The sequence below is a fragment of the Perca flavescens genome, chromosome 14, assembly GCF_004354835.1.
Source record: "Perca flavescens isolate YP-PL-M2 chromosome 14, PFLA_1.0, whole genome shotgun sequence".
NCBI lineage: Eukaryota > Metazoa > Chordata > Actinopteri > Perciformes > Percidae > Perca > Perca flavescens.
The window spans coordinates 13,905,075-13,916,722 of record NC_041344.1 but is presented as its reverse complement, the minus strand read 5'-3'; the positions used below and the strand labels follow the sequence as shown (position 1 = coordinate 13,916,722).

The following is an 11,648-nucleotide window of genomic DNA, read 5'->3' as shown; positions in this document are numbered from 1 at the left end:
TACACGGTAAGGAAACGCCTCTAAAATGATTGACAGTGATTGATTGCCAATTCACGTTCAATACCCGGCGTTCACAGCCAATCAAATCCAAATACGTAACGATGAGGGCGGGGGCTATTTTCCTTGTCGCTTCAAAGTCCCCAGCGAGCCTTTTTTGTTATGATTTTTTTTTAGCTTCGTTAAACCTGCTGCGACTAATAATCATTTCAAATGGAAGTTGTACAGAATTGTTGAAATACATACAACTTAACTTAAGGTTTTGTATCTAAACTAACCCGATATGAAAATGATGATTTATAACAACAATAAAGCCTGAATGAAGGCTAGAACAAACAGATAAAGAAACATATACATATACATACACACACACACACACACACACACACACACACATATATATATATATATATATATATTACTTTAAAGCTACTTGAAGGCAAAGTATGGGATGGAAATGTAAACCAAAATAGCCACCACCAAAAACAATGAATAATGTGCTGTCCCAAACTGAGAAGGGCATAGACAACAACCAAATGTAAGCTATTTTGATGATGTTAGAGTTTATTTTGAGAGTTAGTCTATTTTGGCTACACTAGCAGTATTTACACAGTGAAATAATACTTTTATTCTCATTTGTGACAAACAGTTGACAAACACAACATTTAATGTAGTCTATTTATATACAATACAATACTTACTATTTATATACAATATACCTGTAATACAGTCAAAAAAGACCTCGATTTGAGCCTTTATTACTCTTTAATAATCAATAGAATTAGTATTATAAAGATGTTTATTGTGACCTAAAGTTGTTCACTTTAAATATAATGAAATCACAAATGTTTGATGACAGGAGATATGAGAATAATGTTGTATTAAGTTTGATAATGGCTAAGCATTCACACACTAGATTTTTAAATCTACATAAAATAACTTTATATAGGCTTACTAAAATGTATGGGTTTACTGTAGATGTGGCTGCTTATTGTGACAAATAATAACATGGCCTATGCCTGCACATCCTTGGATATTGGTAATACTTGGTAATTGTTAATTAACATCGGTATGGGCTAAAAAATGTTAATATGACTAAAAGCTAAATCTTTGTCTTGAAGTCGGAGGTCAACTATCATTGTCTATCTTTTCATCTGTGGGGATTATGTTGGTTCAGTAACCTGATTATCAGTATATAATACAATGTTTTTGCACAAATTTGAAACTACATCCTTGTTATTATCCTACACTCTTTTGACATAGGCTTATCATTCATCTTCTATGAAACCATTATAGCTTATCATGTATTATAATTTGATACTGTGTAATAATTCATTTTCACCAGCAGATGGCAATGCTGTATCAACCATTTCTCTCACGTAAGACAGCCGTTGGCTGCCAGAAATGAACATATTTAATTCACTCTTTAGAGGTAATACTTTCAGTTCTCTTTTATTTCTTGTCTTTTAGGCTACATAATTGGTCAAGTGAAATCACCCTAGACATCGAACTGACTTTTTAAACCATCAAAAAATGCTTGATGGATCACAATCAAAGATTTAGATATAAGAATGCATTTTGAGCCTTGGTTTAAATTATGGTAGGTTAAATTGGTGTGGATACATGATGGAATGCTCTTGGGCTTTGAAATTACCTTTAATGACCTAGACAAGGAAGTAACTGTAGGACAACCTTTCTTCCAGAGCTATGGAGTTTAGCACATACTTAAAAAAAATAAATAGGAAGATAACTTATGCCATGATTACAGTGAACATTCTTAGTCACTAGCATTATTTCTAAATCACTTTGTGATCATTTCATACATTGTATTGCAATGGAGTACAATTAGAATAGAAATCAGGCAGGTGCAAACAGCAAAAGTAGTCTGTTCTTTCAGAAGATGGGTGTTTTCCTCTAAATAGAGCCCACTCCTCACCCACCAATCAACCTCCGGCATAATCACGCGGCAGCTCAGAAATAGAACTGCGAGGTGGGAGATCAAACTATCACCTCTTAATTGTACCCCAAGTCTTAAAGATGCTGAGAGCCCATTAGCGCACAAAGAAGAGTTCTGTGTACTGCTCCTGAAACATGCATCTGCATAATGCAGCTGGGAGATGAGTCAGAAGTTAGACAAGTGGAAGAAACACCACACTGACATCCACCTGTGCTGGGACTCACGTAAAGAGATGCAGACTGCAAGGTGTGGGGATGATGAGAAAGAAAGTTTTCTCATTTAAAGCTTTAGGGAGAGAAAAAAGAGTGTAGATCTACTGAACTTACTGTAGTGGAAGAACTACAACCGTTGTCTCTTAATGTCAAATGTAATATCCAGGAGTAAAGGCAACAGAACTTATGGAATCTGTGCAAAGGTTGCACAGATATTTTTCATTAAGCTTTGAGCAGCAAGAGGCGACAGGTTGGAGAGAGTAACATGTCAGGCGCCAGCCGCCAAATGAATATTGACTGTGTCATGTTTTGTCCCAGAAGCTGTAGAAATTATGAGTCCCTCTTTCCCAGAAGGTTTAGTAAATTATGTTTTTTCTCCAGTGCTGAGGCCTTGTGACGGTGCCAGGAGAGAAAGAAGACAATGTAAAATTCCCAAATCTGTTGGAGCTCTCCATCAAAGTGCCAATGCATTGATTTTGACCACAGATCTTTTCCATGTGGCTGCCTCTGCACGCCTTACCCAAAACATTGCTCTCAAGACTAAGGTCTTGGGGGAGCCTTAGTGCCCCTGAATCCTGTTCAACTCCTCCGGGACACTCAGAGGAGGGGGTAGTAGAGGCCAGTGACCAGCATGGTGTACCCAAATCGACTGAAGGATGGGTAGATGGTGGGAGGGGTAGGTTGGGGTGATGGTAAATGGTGGTGGTGGTCAGAAGGGGAAGGTGGGAAGGGGAAAAGATGGGGGGGTCCGGCCTGTTGAGGCCTCCAGAGGGAACGCAGGGGTTTGAAATCAATGTGCTGTTAAGTGCAGCTTAGCCGCGGGATACTCTCTCCAACATTATCCATGCACCAGTGAGCAAGGGCCTTGCCTGTGCGCTGCACATGGCGTCTGAGGGCACCGACACAAGGCCCTTCCGCGCCTCCAGTTCCTCTCACCTCCGTGCTTTCTGCCAACACTCAACGCCCCTCTCCAAACAGTTGTGGCCCTGCTAACTTGAGACTCATCTCACACCAGGGTCTCACTCAAGCAGACCTGTGAGCATTACACCCGTACTGTAGTCCCCCCCCTCCCATTTACTGCTGATTAACCAGATCCAAAGCCGGCAGTAGGACCAAATAAAGCATTGTTGTGTACATAGACACCTGGGGCGGGCTAAAAGGAGAGCCTTTGTCAGCATCATTAGGACTGTCAAAGCCCATGACCTCTGCTTACAATACAAAGAACATATGTTCATTATACATAAAACAGAATATTACATGATGTGCCAGAAGATATCTACAGTAAATGTATTATTGGGTTGGGCTTAATAGCTATACAATATAATATATTACACTGGATCTGGTTAGTGGCTTTGGTGTGGGCCTGTGTGTGCATGCAGTGTCCATCGTTTTTTACAATTAAAGACACTGGATCTGACTCATGTTGACTAATGACATTAACCTCAAGATATTTAAGAAAGTCTTTGTAAAATAAAAGTGATTAACTAGATCATGAGTGAATGCATCACAAAACAACAGAGTGGCCATATGAGACTCAGGCGTCCCTGAGGAACAATTCTACAGTAATTCTAACTGGCTTGATAACCATTTAACAGAAGTGACATTTATCAACACATCAAAAGGGGAAATGTAGTGTGAAGAGGACACGTAACCGCCACCGTCTCACTCTTGCTTGTCTGTAGGTTACTTTTTAAAATGGGCGTCTATAAAATCTTGACCCAGACACACATCTGCCTGTGGCTGCATTTAGTCAGTGAGAGCAGTAATAGTGTTTGACTGAAGGTGAGGAAACAGCCTCAGGCCTTCATCTCTGTTTAGATGTCAGCCCTCCTTGGGTACAATGTCTCCATAGCCTCCTTTGCCCTTCTTACATGAACTCTCAACATGGTCACCAATGGACCGCCTGAGGGAAGGGCACAGACACGCGACAGTTCACACACATGAAACAAGAAGAAGTTGAACTAATACGCTATAAATTCTACAAACCACTGGTGGGTACTCTTAGGCCTTTGTATTACTGACACTACAGCAAAACTCAGTCAGTTACTGAGATTGTAGCTAGTAATGTTAACACAAGTAGTATAGCACCGTAGTCAATTCTTCAGGTCTTATTCCAATGCACACAACAAGTCAACATGGTCTGAATTTGTGGTAGCATGCTGTAGGGGTGTCTATTGATTACTGTACTTCTTGCATGAATGGTTGACAAAGACACAATCTATCGACTCGTTGCTCGTTTTTTTTGCAGTTGTCGGAAGCTCCCATAAATCATCTGTTATTGAGCTGTGGAACATTCATCAAATAAATAATAAGAGGATGTTTACAGTGCTGCAGTGGAGACTGAGGACAATACTCGTAGTTTAGATAGTAATGCTGTCGTTGTCCAATATCAATGCCAACATGCATTTGACAAAGCATTTGAACAGGAGGATGATGCACTGTTAGTGACAGCGGTTGCACCGTTAAAGCGTACGTGTTTTGGTTTGCTGTGTGTGAGATCCGTGTGGAAAGACAAATTCCAGCAATCATACATTTATTGGAAGTTAAACTGCAGTATTTCCAAGGACTGATGTGAAATAGGTATTACAATTGCCCCTGCAAATTCTTAGGTCAATACAAAGCATCACAATTGTGTTGACATAAGAGGACCCAAAAAGTTACTTTGGGTCTTGATAGCTATTCCTTACCTTCACAACCACTGATGAGCAGAGGTCAAGACAACATGAAAAGGAGAAGAAAAACATAATTAGATGCTCTAAAATACAATTTGCTGACAGGCACAAGTGCAAACATTTATATTCTCCAGACCCGAACCCCCCTAAGAGCCTTTTTCTTACAGCTTTCCTGAGAGGCCAGGGCAATCAAGCACTCTACCTTGTTAGGAGGTGTTAATTGGAGTTAGTCAGACTCCTCACTTTGTCAAGGAGTCTGACAACAGAATTAATTAGAATCCGAGTATGTAAATCAATTCAAATTGGGATGCTTATGGTGGAGGATTTGATATATTTTCACTGAAGAAAAACAGGTGCTGAAAACATGAGCCAAGTAGTCTCTGTGTGAATATTATGACTTCTCTTTCCACTTTTGGAGAGGCATATAAATAGAGGTGTTGAGCTGTACATTGCCCTTAGTTGGATGGTTGATGGACCATTTTACCATTTAGCCTGTTTTTCTAAGTACACATGCCTCGCATGCAGTTGCATTACTTAGATAAATGACAAAATGTGTAAAAACAAAACGGCATTGCAACATCAGAAGGAATAGCAGGACAATGCGCTTTTGTGTGCTTTTCACCTTATTGAGTCTATGTTGTGATTCATGTAAGACATGTAAATCTCATATTTAAATCACACTTTGTGCACTTGAATTGTGAGGTGTGTTGTTACCTTGTTGCACTTATTTGTAGTTTGAAAGGATTGCTCAGCTCGATAAAAACCTTAGGCTCTGAGAATTTCTCCTTTATATTTCCAGGAGCAAGAGAACATGAAAAAACTAAGCACTTACTGACTGTGGCCTTAAAAAAGAAATGGGCTTTCAGACTTTATGCCATCCCATGCCCTTATCATGTTCTGTTGTTTACTGTGCGTGTGATTATTTGTATTTATGATACCCGATAAGTCTAAGCATTTGAAAATAGTTTGTTAAATTTTAGACGAAATATGCTTTGTTAGTGAAAACTTACAATATACTTAGCTTATGGAAATGTAATTTGCAACGTAACTAGAAATGAATTCCCTTTCTGATTTGCAGTTAGTCTCACATTGCTTACAGAAGAAATCATTAAATAGGCTATTTAAAAATACCTCATTTTGATCACAAAACAAGATAAAACTGGCTATATTTTATTGCCACGCCACCACCTTTGAAGCCATTGTTTTATTCAGATGCCAGGTAGATTTTATACCACTTGTTGCAATGTCAACCTGTTGGCAGCTATCACTCTACTATAGAGGCCCAAATTCATGGGCTCTATAACAAGCCATAAAATAAAGTAGGGTCATTCATACTCACATTCACTGCATAACGCACATTTTATTTAGATGTAACCGACAGGGTATCAGATCCAATATTTCAGTTTAGTTTGAGCAGCTATCGTACATTTTAAAATGCATGTGTAGATTTATATTTTACAGCGGATCAAGGAAGATTATTTTAAGATCTGCCAATGCCCTGTCTTAATGTCCCATGGCCATAATATAAAAATAAAACAGAGAAAGACATTTGGACAGTGCTTTGTGAAAAGCCGTTTTATTATCCATTGAATAACACCGCCATGAAGACAATTTGTACAAGATACATCACATTCTAAAGTGCACGAATACTGTACAACGAAAATGACTTAAATACGCAGGGGGGAAAAAAAAGAAAAGAAAAAAACAATATCACATTTGTAAAAAATAAAAGTTGTAAAAAATAAATGAATAAAAAGGGACATGCTTTTTCAAAAACAACGATCACTATGCATGTTTCTGCTCAGGTATGTGAGAGGGGCTGGCCTGGGAAAATAACCTTGTGCAGCTTGCTTGGGGGAACACTAAGCTTTGGCACCTTTAGAGAGAAGAGAAAAAAGACATTAACAAGGAATGGAGAGCACTCAGTAATAAACAAAAGAATTATATTCAGTTTCAATAAATAGTCTTAGGGGGTTGTGTAGAATGCATAATAACCCATGCCTTTTGGGTTGTCCTTGTTGTACTCTTCCGTAGTCAAGTCCTCACACTTGATGGTTGGGGAGTTCTCTGTGCTTGAGCCCCCAGGGGACATCCTGCGCCTCTTGCACACCACGGAGTACACACCAGAATCGCTAGAGTCCACCGATTTCAGCGAGTGGGACGTCTCGATCCAGGTAGAGGCTGGCGCCACGTTCTCCTCGGGTAGCTTGTCTTTAGTAGCCCCCAGCTGGTCCTCCGCAAAGGCTGGTGGGCTTGGACGAGGGGACCAGGGCAGGCCCGTGGTCATTTTGCGCTGGTAGGAGCTTCTGGTGCCCCAGCCTGCTGCCATGGAGGCAAAGGCCGAGTCTGGGTAGTAGCTGAGGGCATGGGACGTCTGCAGGGAGAGGGGCTTGATGCCGTAGGACAGCAGGCTACTGGTGGAATAGTCATTCTCATAGGACAGATCCAGCTTGTTGGAGCCTGGCTGCTGGACGGGGGGGACGAACCAGCGCTGGGCAGAGGCAGCAGCGCTGACGTCCTCACTCTGTGGGGAGAGAAGGCTGTTGGTTTGGGGAACGGCCCGTTCACCGGTGTAGAAGCGGTTCTGAGGCAGGTTGTTGACAAACTGGTCCTGAAAGAAAGGCTGCATGGCGTAGCGGGCCCCAGGCACAATTTGGGTGGAGCGAGGAGAGTCTGTAGGGGATGGAGTCAACCGGTCACTGTCTGGGGCTGTGTACATCCTGTTTAACAAAAAGGGAGAGAGAACAAAAAAATAAATGGGTTGCCGAAGAAAACGTAGGGTTCCGGACATGCATCAAACAGATCAACCACATTGCTTAAAAGTGCTATACACTTACGAGTCATAGTTGTCCCGGAAGCCTTTCGCAAATGGGTTGTGATCTATCTTCAGCTGTGTGATCTGAAACCAAAAGAAATTAAAAATAAAGTGTAAATAATGTGCATCTTAAAGGCAAACAAATGCACTGTGTGACTAAAAAGCAATAATAAAAGAATGATATTTTTAGTTTGTGCAATTCAAGATAAGATAATTCAAATTAGTTGTGTCTAAATAAATTCTTAAATCACACAAAAAAAAAAAAATCTATTCTTTAAATGCTTACGTCTGTGTTCTGGTAAGCAGTGACGGCTATAAACTGGTTCTCAGGGAAGGTGAAGGTTTGAGTTCTGGCTTCGTTGCTCATGTCCTCCACTCCGTCTTCAGTCACTTCCACAATGTGCAGTCGCGGTTGGTATTTATGAAGCGACTGCAAGACTATCATCTGCAGAGGAGAAAGGTGTCATAAGTACAACACTGGAGATTTCAAAACAGGCTGCATAAATGCATTTGTATTCTTTATCAAAAATAAAATTCTTTAAAAACATGGCAGTCACGCTCAAAAGTTACAATATCCAAATCATTAGTTTCAGTAAATTACAAATCAGAAACAATATTGACAACACTGGTCCGCTTGGGAAATGGTGAATTTGAGCATTTCAGAAATCAATAACCAACCTGTGTGTTGTTGTTGTTGGCCCCTTTGTTGTTGGTCAGCTTCAACTTGCCAAAAGAGATTTCTTGCCTCATCCAGTGAGCCCCAGTGTTTGGAGATTCGGGATGAACATACATTTTGTTACCTAAAATTGAAATAACAGTTTGACAAACAGAAAAGTAGAGAGCTTGTGTCTGTGCAAACTAGGTTGTCTAATTCATATCCTGACATTATTTTCAATGCATCCGATCAGTTTAATAATGTTAAGGCTTTGGGGGTGAAATATTAGCAAAATTAAATTAAAATACATAATTGTATATATAATTTTAATGAAAACAAATGAATTGATGGATTAGAGGAGGTCTAGTGGAATTTATTGAAATACATTTTTAATGTTTTGTTTTAAAAGCAGAAAGATGCTTCTTCTCCTTCAAATTATTTTATCCAATTATAAAATTATCAAATGAATGAATCATTTATGAATGTATTTAAAGCTATAACTCTTTAGAGTACAAGTCATTTGAAAAAGGCATATTCGATCCAACAATTTCACACTTCAATTGGTTCCCAGCGATGACAGTCCAAATAAAAAAAAGATATTGCAGTTAAAGACTCAAAATCGCCATCTGTCAAAACATGTTGCTACAATTTAAAAGTAAAAACTGTCTATATTTCCAAAACAATCTTAAACTTTAACACCCAGACCAGCAGGCTGTTAGGACTAAATGCAACATTGCTGCATTATTATTTTTTTCCAAGAGGGCTTTTTATATATATAAAAAAAAAAATAATCTGATTTGTGTTTATTTTCTAACTCACCTTGCATATTATTGTCTGCTTTTCCACAAGTGACCCACTTTCCTCCCTGAAAGCGCCAGTGATTCGGGTCAGCCAAAACAACTTCTACAAAGACATTGTAATGGGCCGTGAGGTTGAGTCCAGTGATGTTGAAACTGAGGAATGGGAACATCCGTCTGGAAATAAAAAGGAAAACAGGAATAATTAATAGCTGTGCTCATAAACCATTACAACATCTTAAACTAAACTTTGGCGTTTCAGTGTGGCATTTGGCAGAATGCTTTACTAATATTGAATTTGAAATAATCAATAAGAATTGAATAATAAATATAAATGTAATTATTGTCATGTTTAGCCTGTTGTGTCATTGCGCATTTACAATTTACTAGAAACGAAATCTTGCAATTTAAAGTAAAAACAAAAACAAAAAGATGCGTAAAAAAAAAAAAAAATTGAAATATAAAAACGAATTTAGCATTCTGCACATGACTGCCGTGTGTTACTGGGCCTTTAGAGCCTCCGGCTGCGCATCTGCTTACCTGCCCTGTTTAGTGATGATCATCTCGGTCTGGTGCCGGTGGAATTTCAACCAGAGAGGCCGGTTGCACAGATAGACCTGCGCTCTGGCTCCGGCGGCAGACCCCGGCAGAGACATGGAGCCAATACCCGTCCCCGTCCCGGGATAGGAGGGGTACAAACAGCCCGGACCCTGGCTGAACTGGTACCCTCCGCTGCTAAACTGGCTTCGACCGGTGCACACTGACGAGGAGGAGAAGCCTGTTGGAGGAAGGACTGATCCGTAATGAAGTGAAGCCGGGTACCTGGAGCTGCTGGACCCGGTGTACACCGACCCGGTCTGTCCTGCGTAGGGAAAGAGAGAACAGGGACTTGCCATGTCGGAACTCGCTTGGGAAGACGAGATGAAGTATCTGTCAGAGCCAAGTTCGTCTATGTTGTAACGCCGACCGCTCGTCAACTCGTCCTCGCCGAGCACCGGGGAGCCTTTCCTCCCATCGGGCCCAGCTTTAGTGAAAGTGTCCTCCTCTCCCTCACCCAGCATCCCGTTTCCCACCGCGCTCAGGTATTTCTTAGGAGCGCTGCTAGAATCTGATTCTGTCCGGTCGACTTCTTGATAGTCAAGCTGCGATGCTGGCCTCGGGCTGTTGTTGGCACTGTCCGACGAGGAAAGATTGTAAAAGGTCTTGGGCAAATTGATGCTGGCGCTGGGAAGGATGTTCTCTAACTGCATTGTTTAGATCTTGTTTAGAGTTTCAAGAGTTCCAGAGAGTGAATCTCAGCAAAGGAGGCGACAAAACCACCGGCGCCCTGTGTTTCGGTCTCTGCACGCCTCCCTCCCTTACGAATGATGGAAGGAGGTTAAACCTTCTCCTCACCTACGGATTTTCAGATCAGATTATGGGCTGGACATGAGATGTTCAGCGGCTCTTATAAGATGTAGTTCTCCACACACCCAAGTGATTGTAAGCGTGAGGGGAGGAGCTTTTGGAGAAGCATGCGGGGGCACCAGCCCTCTCCATAGCCAATGGTCGCACTACTCTAATTCAATTAGAAAGCGTCTGGTTGAAATAAAATCAAGGGAAAATATGTCATGAGTGTTGTTAAGTTTATTTTTGCTCTTATATCCCGGGTATAGACTTTACCAAAGTGCCAATCCCTCCACGCAGCACACATAAGCTATTTCATATATTTAAGTGCAAATCATTTCAGTTTATTGTCAAATATGAGTGAAACATAATTTTTAAGAGGCTAAAACGACAAGTAGTACTTCTTCACATTTTACCCAAAGGCTGAAATGAACAAAATTAATCGCACTTCACCAGTCCTGCATTCCCCAACGCGCACGCACAATCACCTCCAAACTTTCAGCTTCGGCTGCAAGTCATCACATTTATCAAAATACACATTCAGATATGGCTTGTCAGATTACTTTCACTCCCTCACCTAAGAAGACTTATCCTCGATGAACTGCAGCAAACACCGAGACATTTCCCCCCTGCAAACCCTCTAACACTTAAAAAAAGGAAGAAATCACATGTGCATCTTATTTCCTATAATTGGCCTCCGTCGCCTCTTCCACTTCCAGGTTTTCAGTATTGGCTCCAATAAAGATATCCACCGTCAAAACTGACTGAAAGGGAATATCTGATATTTAAAAAATAGGCCTTTGAAAATATATAGCCTAGGCTGTAGGCTATATTTTATTTGTCTCTGCTTAAGAAAAAAAAGTCGAGTATTGCAGACAAGCTTTCCTTCTCCTTTTCTCAGGTCATAAATAGGCTACATTTTTGTTCCTGGGGCTTCATTTCCATTCAAAAACTGTAAAAAAATCAAAAAGAAATAGAACGCCTTGATTTTCTTTTTTCTTATTATTTTTCGAGTTAGTGTTTTTTAATCCAACCTTTGAATTATTGTTAAATTGGTCACTAATTGACACGGAACAAAAAGCATCTTTTATCATTGACCATATAAGTGATAATATTAAAATTAAGTAATTAGATATTCGGAAAACAATTGATTGATT

General features: G+C 40.3%; 1 protein-coding gene across 3 annotated transcripts; it reads right to left on the bottom strand.

Annotated features, from left to right (window-relative positions):
* Window positions 1-6,382: 6,382 nt before the first annotated feature.
* Window positions 6,383-11,346, bottom strand: eomesa (eomesodermin homolog a). Of its 3 annotated transcripts, none has more exons than XM_028597195.1 (7): window positions 11,069-11,346; window positions 9,646-10,500; window positions 9,128-9,282; window positions 8,332-8,453; window positions 7,940-8,098; window positions 7,676-7,737; window positions 6,383-7,558 (listed from the first exon to the last, which is right to left on the bottom strand). In XM_028597195.1, the coding sequence occupies exons 2-7, from the start codon at window positions 10,353-10,355 to the stop codon at window positions 6,805-6,807; spliced, it is 1,962 nt and encodes a 653-aa protein (XP_028452996.1). In that variant the 5' UTR covers window positions 10,356-10,500; window positions 11,069-11,346; the 3' UTR covers window positions 6,383-6,804. The 3 variants fall into 3 exon arrangements, with proteins under 3 accessions (XP_028452996.1, XP_028452997.1, XP_028452998.1); XM_028597196.1 differs by lacking the exon at window positions 11,069-11,346 and adding an exon at window positions 10,940-11,054; XM_028597197.1 differs by lacking the exon at window positions 11,069-11,346 and adding an exon at window positions 10,980-11,035.
* Window positions 11,347-11,648: the final 302 nt, after the last annotated feature.